Below are 12752 nucleotides of genomic sequence, written 5' to 3'. Positions count from 1 at the left end.
TGTCTGTGTGTGTGTATTTGTCGTGTGTGTGTGTGTGTGTATTTGTCCTGTGTGTGTGTGTGTGTATTTGTCCTGTGTGTGTGTGTGTGTGTGTGTGTGTGTGTGTGTATTTGTCCTGTATGTGTGTGTGTGTATTTGTCCTGTGTGTGTGTGTGTGTATTTGTCCTGTGTGTGTGTGTGTGTGTGTATTTGTCCTGTGTGTGTGTGTGTGTGTATTTGTCCTGTGTGTGTGTGTGTGTGTGTGTGTGTGTGTATTTGTCCTGTGTGTGTGTGTGTGTGTGTGTGTGTGTGTGTATTTGTCCTGTGTGTGTGTGTGTGTGTTTGTGTATTTGTCCTGTGTGTGTGTATTTGTCCTGTGTATGTGTATTTGACCTGTGTGTGTGTGTGTGTGTGTGTGTGTGTATGTATATTTGTCCTGTGTGTGTGTGTGTGTGTGTGTGTGTGTGTGTGTATTTGTCGTGTGTGTGTGTGTGTGTATTTGTCCTGTGTGTGTGTGTGTGTATTTGTCCTGTGTGTGTGTGTGTGTGTGTGTATTTGTCCTGTGTGTGTGTGTGTGTGTGTATTTGTCCTGTGTGTGTGTGTGTGTGTATTTGTCCTGTGTGTGTGTGTGTGTGTGTGTATTTGTCCTGTATGTGTGTGTGTGTATTTGTCCTGTGTGTGTGTGTGTGTGTATTTGTCCTGTGTGTGTGTGTGTGTGTATTTGTCCTGTGTGTGTGTGTGTGTGTGTGTATTTGTCCTGTATGTGTGTGTGTGTGTGTGTGTGTATTTGTCCTGTGTGTGTGTGTGTGTATTTGTCCTGTGTGTGTGTGTGTGTATTTGTCCTGTGTGTGTGTGTGTGTGTCCTGTGTGTGTGTGTGTGTGTCCTGTGTGTGTGTGTGTGTGTGTGTGTGTGTGTGTGTGTGTGTGTGTGTGTGTGTGTGTGTGTGTGTGTGTGTGTGTGTGTGTGTGTGATTTGTTCTGTGTGTGTGTGTGTGTGTGTGTGTGTGTGTGTGTGTGTGTGTGTGTGTGTGTATTTGTTCTGTGTGTGTGTGTGTGTGTGTGTGTGTGTGTGTGTGTGTGTGTGTGTGTGTATTTGTTCTGTGTGTGTGTGTGTGTGTGTGTGTGTGTGTGTGTATTTGTCCTGTGTGTGTGCGTGTGTGTATTTGTCCTGTGTGTGTGTGTGTGTGTGTGTGTGTGTGTGTGTGTGTGTGTGTGTGTGTGTGTGTGTGTGTGTGTGTATTTGTCGTGTGTGTGTGTGTGTATTTGTCCTGTGTGTGTGTGTGTGTGTGTGTGTCCTGTGTGTGTGTCCTGTGTGTGTGTGTGTCCTGTGTGTGTGTGTGTCCTGTGTGTGTGTGTGTCCGTGTGTGTGTGTGTCCTGTGTGTGTGTGTGTCCTGTGTGTGTGTGTGTCCTGTGTGTGTGTGTGTCCTGTGTGTGTCCTGTGTGTGTGTGTCCTGTGTGTCCTGTGTGTGTGTGTGTCTGTGTGTCCTGTGTGTGTGTGTGTGTCCTGTGTGTGTGTGTGTGTCCTGTGTGTGTGTGTCCTATGTGTGTGTGTGTCCTCTGTGTGTGTGTGTCCTGTGTCTTGTGTGTGTGTCCTGTGTGTGTTTGTCCTGTGTGTGTGTGTGTGTGTGTGTGTGTGTGTGTGTGTGTGTGTATTTGTCCTGTGTGTATGTGTGTGTATTTGTCCGTTGTGTGTGTGTGTGTGTCCTTTGTGTGTGTGTGTGTGTGTGTCTGTGTGTGTGTATTTGTCGTGTGTGTGTGTGTGTGTATTTGTCCTGTGTGTGTGTGTATTTGTCCTGTGTGTGTGTGTGTGTGTGTGTGTGTATTTGTCCTGTGTGTGTGTGTGTGTGTGTGTGTATTTGTCCTGTGTGTGTGTGTGTGTGTATTTGTCCTGTGTGTGTGTGTGTGTGTATTTGTCCTGTGTGTGTGTGTGTGTGTGTATTTGTCCTGTGTGTGTGTGTGTGTGTGTGTGTGTGTGTGTGTGTGTGTGTGTGTATTTGTTCTGTGTGTGTGTGTGTGTGTGTGTGTGTGTGTGTGTATTTGTTCTCTGTGTGTGTGTGTGTGTGTGTGTGTGTGTGTGTGTGTGTGTGTGTGTGTGTGTGTGTGTGTGTATTTGTCCTGTGTGTGTGTGTGTATTTGTCCTGTGTGTGTATTTGTCCTGTGTGTGTGTGTGTGTGTGTGTGTGTGTGTGTGTGTGTGTGTGTGTGTGTGTGTGTGTGTGTGTGTGTGTGTGTGTATTTGTCCTGTGTGTGTGTGTGTGTATTTGTCCTGTGTGTGTGTGTGTGTGTGTGTGTGTGTGTGTGTGTGTGTGTGTATTTGTCCTGTGTGTGTGTATTTGACCTGTGTATGTGTATTTGACCTGTGTGTGTGTGTGTGTGTGTGTGTGTGTGTGTGTGTGTGTATTTGTCCGTTGTGTGTGTGTGTGTATGTATATTTGTCCTGTGTGTGTGTGTGTGTGTGTGTGTGTGTGTGTGTGTGTGTGTGTGTGTGTGTGTATTTGTCCTGTGTGTGTGTGTGTGTATTTGTCCTGTGTGTGTGTGTGTGTGTATTTGTCCTGTGTGTGTGTGTGTGTGTGTGTGTATTTGTCCTGTGTGTGTATGTGTGTCGTGTGTGTGTGTGTCGTGTGTGTGTGTCGTGTGTGTGTGTGTGTGTGTCGTGTGTGTGTGTGTCCTGTATGTCCTGTGTGTTACACACACACACACACACACACACACACACACACACACACACACACACACACACACATACATACACACACACACACACACACACACACACACACACAGCATATAACTTTTTCCAAGTGGTGGTCAGAATGTTTGTCTTAACTAGCCTGAAAAGTCCAACATGTCTGATATGAACATTGACATAAACCCTCTACATACTTGAGTTTCTCCAGTCTGCAGTGTGGATCCTCCAGTCCAGCAGAGAGCAGTCTGACTCCTGAGTCTCCTGGGTGATTGTAGCTCAGGTCCAGCTCTCTCAGGTGTGAGGGGTTTGACCTCAGAGCTGAGACCAGAGAAGCACAGGCTTCCTCTGTGACTAGACAGCCTGACAGCCTGCAAAGAGTCAAATCATATTAAAATCACACTGCTATTCTTTGGTGGTGAAAATAGTGGCAGTATATTTCTTCAACACATTTAGATATATCAGTGTCATGAAACCTGCCATATCTATTCAGAAATTAATGTATCATATTATAAATTACTAATTATCAACGCTTTGCCTGCAGATAGAAACATGTATAGTACAAATATTTGAGTAGACTGACCAGACCAGTTTAAAAGCAGTATCAGTCAAAAGACAGACAGTGAGGTATCAGATTTAGATTGTATTGAGTATACAGTCCACACCATATCTATTTTGACAGTGAAGATAACATTTTAAATGTGGCTCTAAACTCCAACATTTTGGATTTCAGATCAAATGTTTCATATGAGGTGACAGTATATAATGTCACCTTTTATTTGAGGATATTTTCATACATATCTGTTTCACCGTTTAGAAAAATGAAAGCACTTTATGTATCTAGTCCCCCTATTTAAAGAAGTCATACGTTTTCGGACCAATTCACTTAAAGTGTGTTAAATTAGTCAAAAGTTTAGTGTTTGGTCCCATATTCTTTGACTGCAATGACTACATCAAGCCTGTGACTGCCATGATTGAGAAAGATCATGAATAATAATGAGTGAGAGAGTTACCGAGGCTACAACAAAACATGCTAACCTCTCACCATTACCAATAACAGAGGATACAGCAAAACATGCTAACCTCTCACCATTACCAATAACAGAGGTTACAACAAAACATGCTAACCTCTCACCATTACCAATAACAGAGGCTACAACAAAACATGCTAACCTCTCACCATTACCAATAACAGAGGCTACAACAAAACATGCTAACCTCTCACCATTACCAATAACAGAGGCTACAACAAAACATGCTAACCTCTCACCATTACCAATAACAGAGACTACAACAAAACATGCTAACCTCTCACCATTACCAATAACAGAGGATACAACAAAACATGCTAACCTCTCACCATTACCAATAACAGTGGCTACAACAAAACATGCTAACCTCTCACCATTACCAATAACAGTGGCTACAACAAAACATGCTAACCTCTCACCATTACCAATAACAGAGGCTACAACAAAACATGCTAACCTCTCACCATTACCAATAACAGAGGGTACAACGAAACACTTGTTGACCAACTACAGGAATACTAACCTCAAAGTCTCCAGTCTGCAGTGGGGATCCTCCAGTCCAGCAGAGAGCAGCTCCACTCCTGAATCCTTCAGGTCATTGTTACTCAGGTCCAGCTCTCTCAGGTGTGAGGGGTTTGAACTGAGAACTGAGGCCAACACTTTACAGGATGTGTCTGTGAGTTTACAGCCAGTGAGTCTGCCAACACAGAAGAAATACAATGACAGACAGGTTGTATTAAAATGATACGCTTAGCTTTCTCTGTTTACGCTGTTACCCATTTACAAATAATGTGTTGGGTTTGACCTCAGAGCTGAGACCAGAGAAGCACAGCCTTCCTCTGTGACTAGACAGCCTGACAGCCTGCAAAGAGTCAAATCATATTAAAATCACACTGTTATCCTTTGGTGGTGAAAATAGTGGCAGTATATTTCTTCAACATATTCAGATATATCAGTCATGAAACCTGCCATATCTATTCAGAAATTAAGGTATCATATTAGAAATTACAAATTATCAAAGTTTTGCCTGCAGATAGAAACATATATAGTACAAATATTTGAGTAGACTGACCAGACCAGTTTAAAATCAGTATCAGTCAAAAGACAGACAGTGAGGTATCAGATTTAGATTGTATTGAGTATACAGTCCACACCATATCTATTTTGACAGTGAAGATAACATTTTAAATGTGGCTCTAAACTCCAACATTTTGGATTTCAGATCAAATGTTTCATATGAGGTGACAGTATAAAATGTCACCTTTTATTTGAGGATATTTTCATACATATCTGTTTCACCGTTTAGAAATGAAAGCAGTTCATGTATCTAGTCCCCCTATTTGAAGAAGTCATAAGTATTCTGACCAATTCATTTATAGTGTATTAAAGTAGTCAATAGATTAGTGTTTGGTTGTAAACTAGTTGGTCTTATTTGCAGTTTGTTTTGGTTGTGTTTTGCACCAATAATAAAATGGTGGATGATGACTGGATTAATCTTCTGTCTAAGTGAGTAGATAACATGTTTCTAAACACTAAATGAATCCTGATGATAACATGATTAATACAAATCATGAATGAATCATGAATAGTAATGATCAGGAAAGTTACAGAGGCTACAACAAAACAGCTAACCTCTCACCATTACCAATAACAGAGGCTACAACAAAACATGCTAACCTCTCACCATTACCAATAACAGAGGCTACAACAAAACATGCTAACCTCTCACCATTACCAATAACAGAGGCTACAACAAAACATGCTAACATCTCACCATTACCAATAACAGAGGATACAACAAAACATGCTAACCTCTCACCATTACCAATAACAGAGGATACAACAAAACATGCTAACCTCTCACCATTACCAATAACAGAGGCTACAACAAAACATGCTAACCTCTCACCATTACCAATAACAGAGGATACAACAAAACATGCTAACCTCTCACCATTACCAATAACAGAGGCTACAACAAAACATGCTAACCTCTCACCATTACCAATAACAGAGGCTACAACAAAACATGCTAACCTCTCACCATTATCAATAACAGAGGCTACAACAAAACATGCTAATCTCTCACCATTACCAATAACAGAGTCTACAACAAAACATGCTAACCTCTCACCATTACCAATTACAGATGCTACAACAAAACATGCTAACCTCTCACCGTTACCAATAACAGAGGATACAACAAAACATGCTAACCTCTCACCATTACCAATAACAGAGGCTAAAACAAAACATGCTAACCTCTCACCGTTACCAATAACAGAGGCTACAACAAAACATGCTAACCTCTCACCATTACCAATAACAGAGTCTACAACAAAACATGCTAACCTCTCACCATTACCAATAACAGAGGCTACAGCAAAATATGCTAACCTCTCACCATTACCAATAACAGAGGCTACAACAAAATATGCTAACCTCTCACCATTACCAATAACAGAGGCTACAACAAAACATGCTAACCTCTCACCATTACCAATAACAGAGGCTACAACAAAACATGCTAACCTCTCACCATTACCAATAACAGAGGCTACAACAAAACATGCTAACCTCTCACCATTACCAATAACAGAGGGGGTTTGATCTTTGTGCCTCCGTTTCTCATTTATCATCATTCACGATTCATTCATGGTTATTCATAATCATGGTAGCATCCACATGAATGTAGAAGTCACTGACAATAGAAGTGAAGTGACTCCAAAATGACAGGACATTATTTACTATTCAGTATCCATTAGGAAAAACATCATCCAAAACACAACCAAGACCAACTGCAAATGAATTCAACAAGTTAGTAGAATCACAAGCTTGATGTAATCACTGCAGGTGTCAGGAATCCCGCTTCCTGAGTCTGTTTCTGCCTGAGCTGACTGTTTTCTGTTTGGTGTCTAAGGGTGCGTTCAGAAACCTATCTGGTTGCTAGGCGACGAAGTTAGGCGGGAGATCTAGTGATTACCCTACACCTGCATCTCATCAACCTTCTGCACACCTGGTCCTGATCATCACCTCTTCATAAGCCCTGAGCTGACATCCATTCCCTGCTGGATCGTTAGCAATGAACAGCCTCATGTTTCCTGAGCTAGTCTTGTTGTTTTGTTCTTGTTACTGGTTACTCCCCCCCCCGTTTACTCTGTCTACAGTCATCCTCCCGGAACATTCAACTCCCTTGACTGGCCGTCGGTGGATACAGTGACGTCATTGAATCCACCCATCTACTCTCATCAACTCACCTCCGCTGCCGCTCCGTCTCCTGGATCACTCAAATTACACATCAAGACTACCAATAAATACTCACCTTCATTTTACTCACCTGGTCTGCTTCTGGGTTCTGTCTTAGAGAAACATGACAGCAGGCATGGAATATGGGACAACATGCTAAACTTATGACTACTTTAATACACTATTAGTAATATGTCCGAATAATTACGACTTTTTCAAATGGGAGAACTACATGCATAAAGTACTTTCATATCTGATAATACTGACCTCAGAGTCTCCAGTTTACAGTGGGGATTCCCTAGTCCAGCAGAGAGCAGCTTCACGCCTGAATCCTTCAGGTCATTGTTACTCAGATCCAACTCTCTCAGGTGTGAGGGGTTTAACCTCAGAGCTGAGACCAGAGAATCACAGCCTTCCTCTGTGACTCCACAGCCTGACAGCCTGACAAAGAGATCATGACTTCAAACACATTGTTAACCTGTTAGGGCTAGGGGGCAGTATTGACACTCCTGGATAAAAAACATACCCGATTTAATCTGGTTACCACTCCTACCCAGTAACTAGAATATGCATATACTTATTGCATATGGATAGAAAACACCCTACATTTTCTAAAACTGTTTGAATGGTGTCTGTGAGTATAACAGAACTCAAATGGCAGGTCAAAACCTGAGAGATTCCTTTACAGGAAGTGGCCTGTCTGACCATTTCTTGAACTTCTTTTCCATCTCTATCATTTACTAAGGATCTCTGCTCTAACGTGACACTTCCCACGTCGTCCATAGGCGCTCAGAGCCCGGGAAAAAACAGAATGTCGTCATTCCAGCCCCAGGCTGAAACACATGATCGCCTTTCTCAAGTGGCCGATCAAGGGACACTGGGCTTATGCGCGTGACCCCGACCGCCCCCGCCTTTGGGATTTTTTCCTCTGTTTGCCGAAAAGGAGATTCCCTGTCGGAATATTATCGCTTTTCTACGAGAAAAATGTCGTAAAAATTTATTTTAAACAGCGGTTGACATGCTTCGAAGTACGGTAATGGAATATTTAGAATTTTATTGTCACGAATTGCGCAATGCGCGCGACACTTCTTTAATATTTCGGATAGTGTCTGGAACGCACGAACAAAATGCCGCTATTCGGATATAACGATGGATTATTTTGGACCAAACCAACATTTGTTATTGAAGTAGCAGTCCTGGGTGTGCATTCTGATGAAGACAACAAAAGGTAATCAAACTTTTATAATAGTAAATATGATTATGGTGAGTGCTAAACTTGCCGGGTGTCTAAATAGCGAGCCCGTGATGCCTGGGCTATGTACTTAGAATATTGCAAAATGTGCTTTCACCAAAAAGCTATTTTAAAATCGGACATATCGAGTGCATAGAGGAGGTCTGTATCTATAATTCTTAAAATAATTGTTATGCTTTTTGTGAACGTTTATCGTGAGTAATTTAGTAAAATGTTAGCGAATTCCCCGGAAGTTTGCGGGGGGTATGCTAGTTCTGAACGTCACATGCTAATGTAAAAAGCTGGTTTTTGATATAAATATGAACTTGATTGAACAAAACATGCATGTATTGTATAACATAATGTCCTAGGGTTGTCATCTGATGAAGATCATCAAAGGTGAGTGCTGCATTTAGCTGTCTTCTGGGTTTTGGTGACATTATATGCTGGCTTGAAAAATGGGTGTCTGATTATTTCTGGCTTGGTACTCTGCTGACATAATCTAATGTTTTGCTTTCGTTGTAAAGCCTTTTTGAAATCGGACAGTGTGGTTAGATTAACGAGAGTCTTGTCTTGAAATGGCTGTAAAATAGTCATATGTTTGAGAAATTGAAGTAATAGGATTTTTAAGGTTTTGAAAATCGCGCCACAGGCTGGCGCAAGCGTCCCACCTAGCCCATAGAGGTTAATTTAGTGTAGAAGGACAATGGCAGATGCATTTGGTTAATTCTCCCAAACAACATATATATTCTTCTTCTGTGTCCTAGAATTGTATGGTCATATTGTTATACTAATGTGAAAATCAATGCATTTATTCACACACACACACACACACACACACACACACACACACACACACACACACACACACACACACACACACACACACACACACACACACACACACACACACACACACACACACACACACGACACACACACACTGGACACACAGTCAGCATATAACTTTGTCCAAGTGGTGGTCAGAATGTTTGTATTACCTAGCCTGAAAAGTCAAACATGTCTGATATGAACATTGACATAAACCCTCTACATACTTGAGTTTCTCCAGTCTGCAGTGTGGATCCTCCAGTCCAGCAGAGAGCAGTCTGACTCCTGAGTCTCCTGGGTGATTGTAGCTCAGGTCCAGCTCTCTCAGGTGTGAGGGGTTTGACATCAGAGCTGAGACCAGAGAAGCACAGCCTTCCTCTGTGACTCCACAGCCTGACAGCCTGCAACGAGATCATCATGACTTCACAAACACACTGTTTAGTTAACACCAGTAGTGTTGAAGGAAAATGGAAGATGCATTTGGTTTATTCTCTCAAACAACATATAGATTCATCTTCCGTCAGCTACAATTGTATGGTCATATTGTTATACTAATGTGAAAATCAATGCATTTATTCAATGTTTTCAATGTAATATTATACACATATTATAATGCATATTTTTCTTTAACCTGAATATTTCTTCCTGATGATTAGTTTTTATATGTCATTTTATGTACTCACAGAAATGCACTGGAGGCTTTGAACACTGGCAGCAGCCTCAGAAGACCTTCCTCTGATCTGGAGTATTTCTTCAGGTCAAACACATCCAGCTCCTTTTCTGAAGTCAGCAACACAAAGACCAGAGCTGACCACTGTGCAGGTGACAGGTTGGGTTTTGAGAGACTTCCTGAGCTCAGGAAGCTTTGGATCTCCTGCACTAGAGAATGGTCATTCAGTTCATTCAGACAGTGGAACAGATTGATGCTCCTCTCTGGAGAAGGATTCTCCCTGATCTTCTCCTTGATGTACTTGACTGTTTTTTCATGGGTCTTTGAGCTGCTTCTTGTCTTTGTCAGTAGACCTCGTAAGTGCTTCTGATTGGACTCCAGTGAGAGTCCCAGAAGGAAGCGGAGGAAAAGGTCCAGGTTTCCCATCTCACTGTGTAAGGCTTTATCCACAGCACTCTTGTAGAAAGAAACTTTAGGCTTGTCTCTGAACATCACAGAAAGGTTCCTGGACGTTGATTGCGGTTCGGCCATTAGATTCTCATTGTTGTTGATGAATGAGAGGAACACATACACAGCAGCCAGAAACTCCTGAATGCTCAGATGAACAAAGCAGTACACCTTGTCTTGGTACAGAACACATTCCTCTTTAAAGATCTGTGTGCACAATCCTGAGTACACTGAGGCTTCATTGACATCAATGCCAGCCTCTTTCAGGTCTTCTTCATAGAAAATCAGATTGCCATTCACAAGCTGTTGAAAAGCCAGTTTTCCCAGTGACAGAATGCTCTCTTTATTCCAGTGTGGACCTGTCTCTTCTTTCCCAAGATACTTTTCATTCTTCTGTTTGGTATAAAACTCCACAAGGTGTGTGTACATCTCAGTCAGAGTCTTGGGCATCTCTTCTGTCTTATGTTTCAGCATGTGTTCAAGGACTGTTGCAGAGATCCAACAGAAGACTGGAATGTGGCACATGATGTGGAGGCTCCTTGATCTCTTTATGTGTGAGATGATTCTGCTGGCCAGGTCCTCATCACTGAATCTCTTTCTGAAGTACTCCTCCTTCTGTGGGTCATTGAACCCTCGTACCTCTGTCACCTGGTCAACACACCCTGAAGGGATCTTATTGGCTGCTGCAGGTCGGGTAGTTATCCAGAGGAGAGCAGAGGGAAGCAGATTTCCCTTGATGAGATTTGTCAGCAGAACATCCACTGAGGTTGACTCTGTGACGTCCCAACAGATCTTGTTCTTCTGGAAGTCTAGGGGCAGTCGGCACTCATCCAGACCATCAAAGATGAACACAACTTTGTACTTGTCGTAGTTTGAGATTCTTGATTGTTTGGTTTCCATTGAGAAGTGATAGAGAAGTTCAATCAACGTGTTTTTGTCCCCTTTCATCAAATTCAGCTCCCGAAAAGGGAATGAAAACACAAATTGAACATCCTGGTTTGCTTTTCCTTCAGCCCAGTCCAGAATGAACTTCTGCACAGAGACTGTTTTTCCAATGCCAGCGACTCCCTTTGTCAGCACAGTTCTGATACGTTTGTCTTGTCCAGTTAAGGGTTTGAAGATGTCGTTACATTTGATTGCAGTCTCTGGTCTTGCTTGTTTCCTGGTTGTTGTCTCAATCTGTCTCAGCTCATGTTCATTATTGACCTGTCCTGTTCCTCCCTCTGTGATGTAGAGCTCTGTGTAGATCTTATTGAGAAGTGTTGGGTTTCCTTGTTTAGCGATCCCCTCAAATACACATTGAAACTTCTTCTTTAGATTAGATTTGAGTTCACGTTGGCAAATCACAGCAAGCTCATCTGAATCTAGAAATAACACAGAGGATATTAATATTACATCTGTTTTAATGTCTACAGTATTGAAGGACTGTTAAAGTTTTTAAATAATAATTTATTCTCTTAACTGACTGTATAAATGTGTAAATGTTTTCTTAATGCATTCCAGACTGGTGTGACTGATTATATTATTATTGGTGTTATTGATGGTATTATTAATGTTGTCTCACTGTCTCTGTCTCTCTCTCTCTAAATTAATCAACACAACACATCCCTTCTGCTACTTGATGAGGCCACTAGGTGTTGTGTTAAGGCTGATACAATATCATTGAGTTACACAGCTACTTTAGCTGTACTTTAGCCACAGCTTTTAAATGTTATAAAACATCATTCAACATGAGGCAGACAGATCTTACATTTCTCCAGTGTGTCAGCAAGCTCCTTCTGGTTCATTTTCCTCAGGACGTGCAGTGTGATCTTCAGAGCTCCCTCTCTGGCACTGCTCTCCTGCTTCTCATCTTCAGCATCCACCACTTCCTCATCCTGCTTCTGACTCTCAAAGCATTCTGGGAGTTCTGGACTAAGAATCCTCTTGAACATCTTCAGCTCGTTCTTCACAAATGTCATAATTTTCTCTTCAAGCAACTAAAATAAATCAAGTAAATAAGTTAAGCAAGAGAAGAAATGCTTTCTCATTAACACATTAATGAATAATTGACAGATCAACTTTACGTGAGGTAAACAAAAACAAATGTACATAACAGGATCACATACACTGAATATAGAGTCCAGGTCTGTTTGATGACTCTGGGAAGACTGACCACTGAGAATCTCTGACTCTGATCTCTCATGTTGGTTTCTGTGGACAGAACATGAGATTACATCTCCTCATCCAGGGAGTACACACACACACACACACACACACACACACACACACACACACACACACACACACACACACACACACACACAAAGGGAATGTTGTGTTTGTTTAACATTATTTTAGGACTATGAAAATGGACAGTATTAGCCTATGGATTATGAAAACAACCAAAAGAAAATGTGAAAATGGGAGAGGAGAAATGACTAGAGACAGTGTTGTTTAACTCACTGACCATGACCCATGAGTTCTTCTTACCTTTGTTCAGTAGAAAAGTCTCCCTCTCTAAACAGTATAGGTAGACCCATAGACTGGTCACTCTTCATGGACACACAGCTGGGAACAGGGGAGGCTGGTCTCTCCTGCTTGATTGGACTTCAACACAACAGAGACAAACATTACATCTCTCATCTACTC

The 12752-nt window shown here is 41.7% G+C and overlaps 1 protein-coding gene across 1 annotated transcript; it reads right to left on the bottom strand.

Moving 5' to 3' along the window:
* Positions 1-8536: 8536 nt before the first annotated feature.
* Positions 8537-12153, bottom strand: LOC145875743 (NLR family CARD domain-containing protein 3). Its single transcript, XM_082971565.1, has 3 exons — positions 11872-12153; positions 9688-11485; positions 8537-9405 (listed from the first exon to the last, which is right to left on the bottom strand). The coding sequence occupies exons 1-3, from the start codon at positions 12080-12082 to the stop codon at positions 9171-9173; spliced, it is 2244 nt and encodes a 747-aa protein (XP_082827691.1). The 5' UTR covers positions 12083-12153; the 3' UTR covers positions 8537-9170.
* Positions 12154-12752: the final 599 nt, after the last annotated feature.

This window comes from Salmo salar, unplaced genomic scaffold, assembly GCF_965601325.2.
Source record: "Salmo salar unplaced genomic scaffold, fSalSal1 ptg000332l, whole genome shotgun sequence".
Classification (NCBI taxonomy): domain Eukaryota; kingdom Metazoa; phylum Chordata; class Actinopteri; order Salmoniformes; family Salmonidae; genus Salmo; species Salmo salar.
This window is presented reverse-complemented; position numbering and strand designations above follow the sequence as displayed.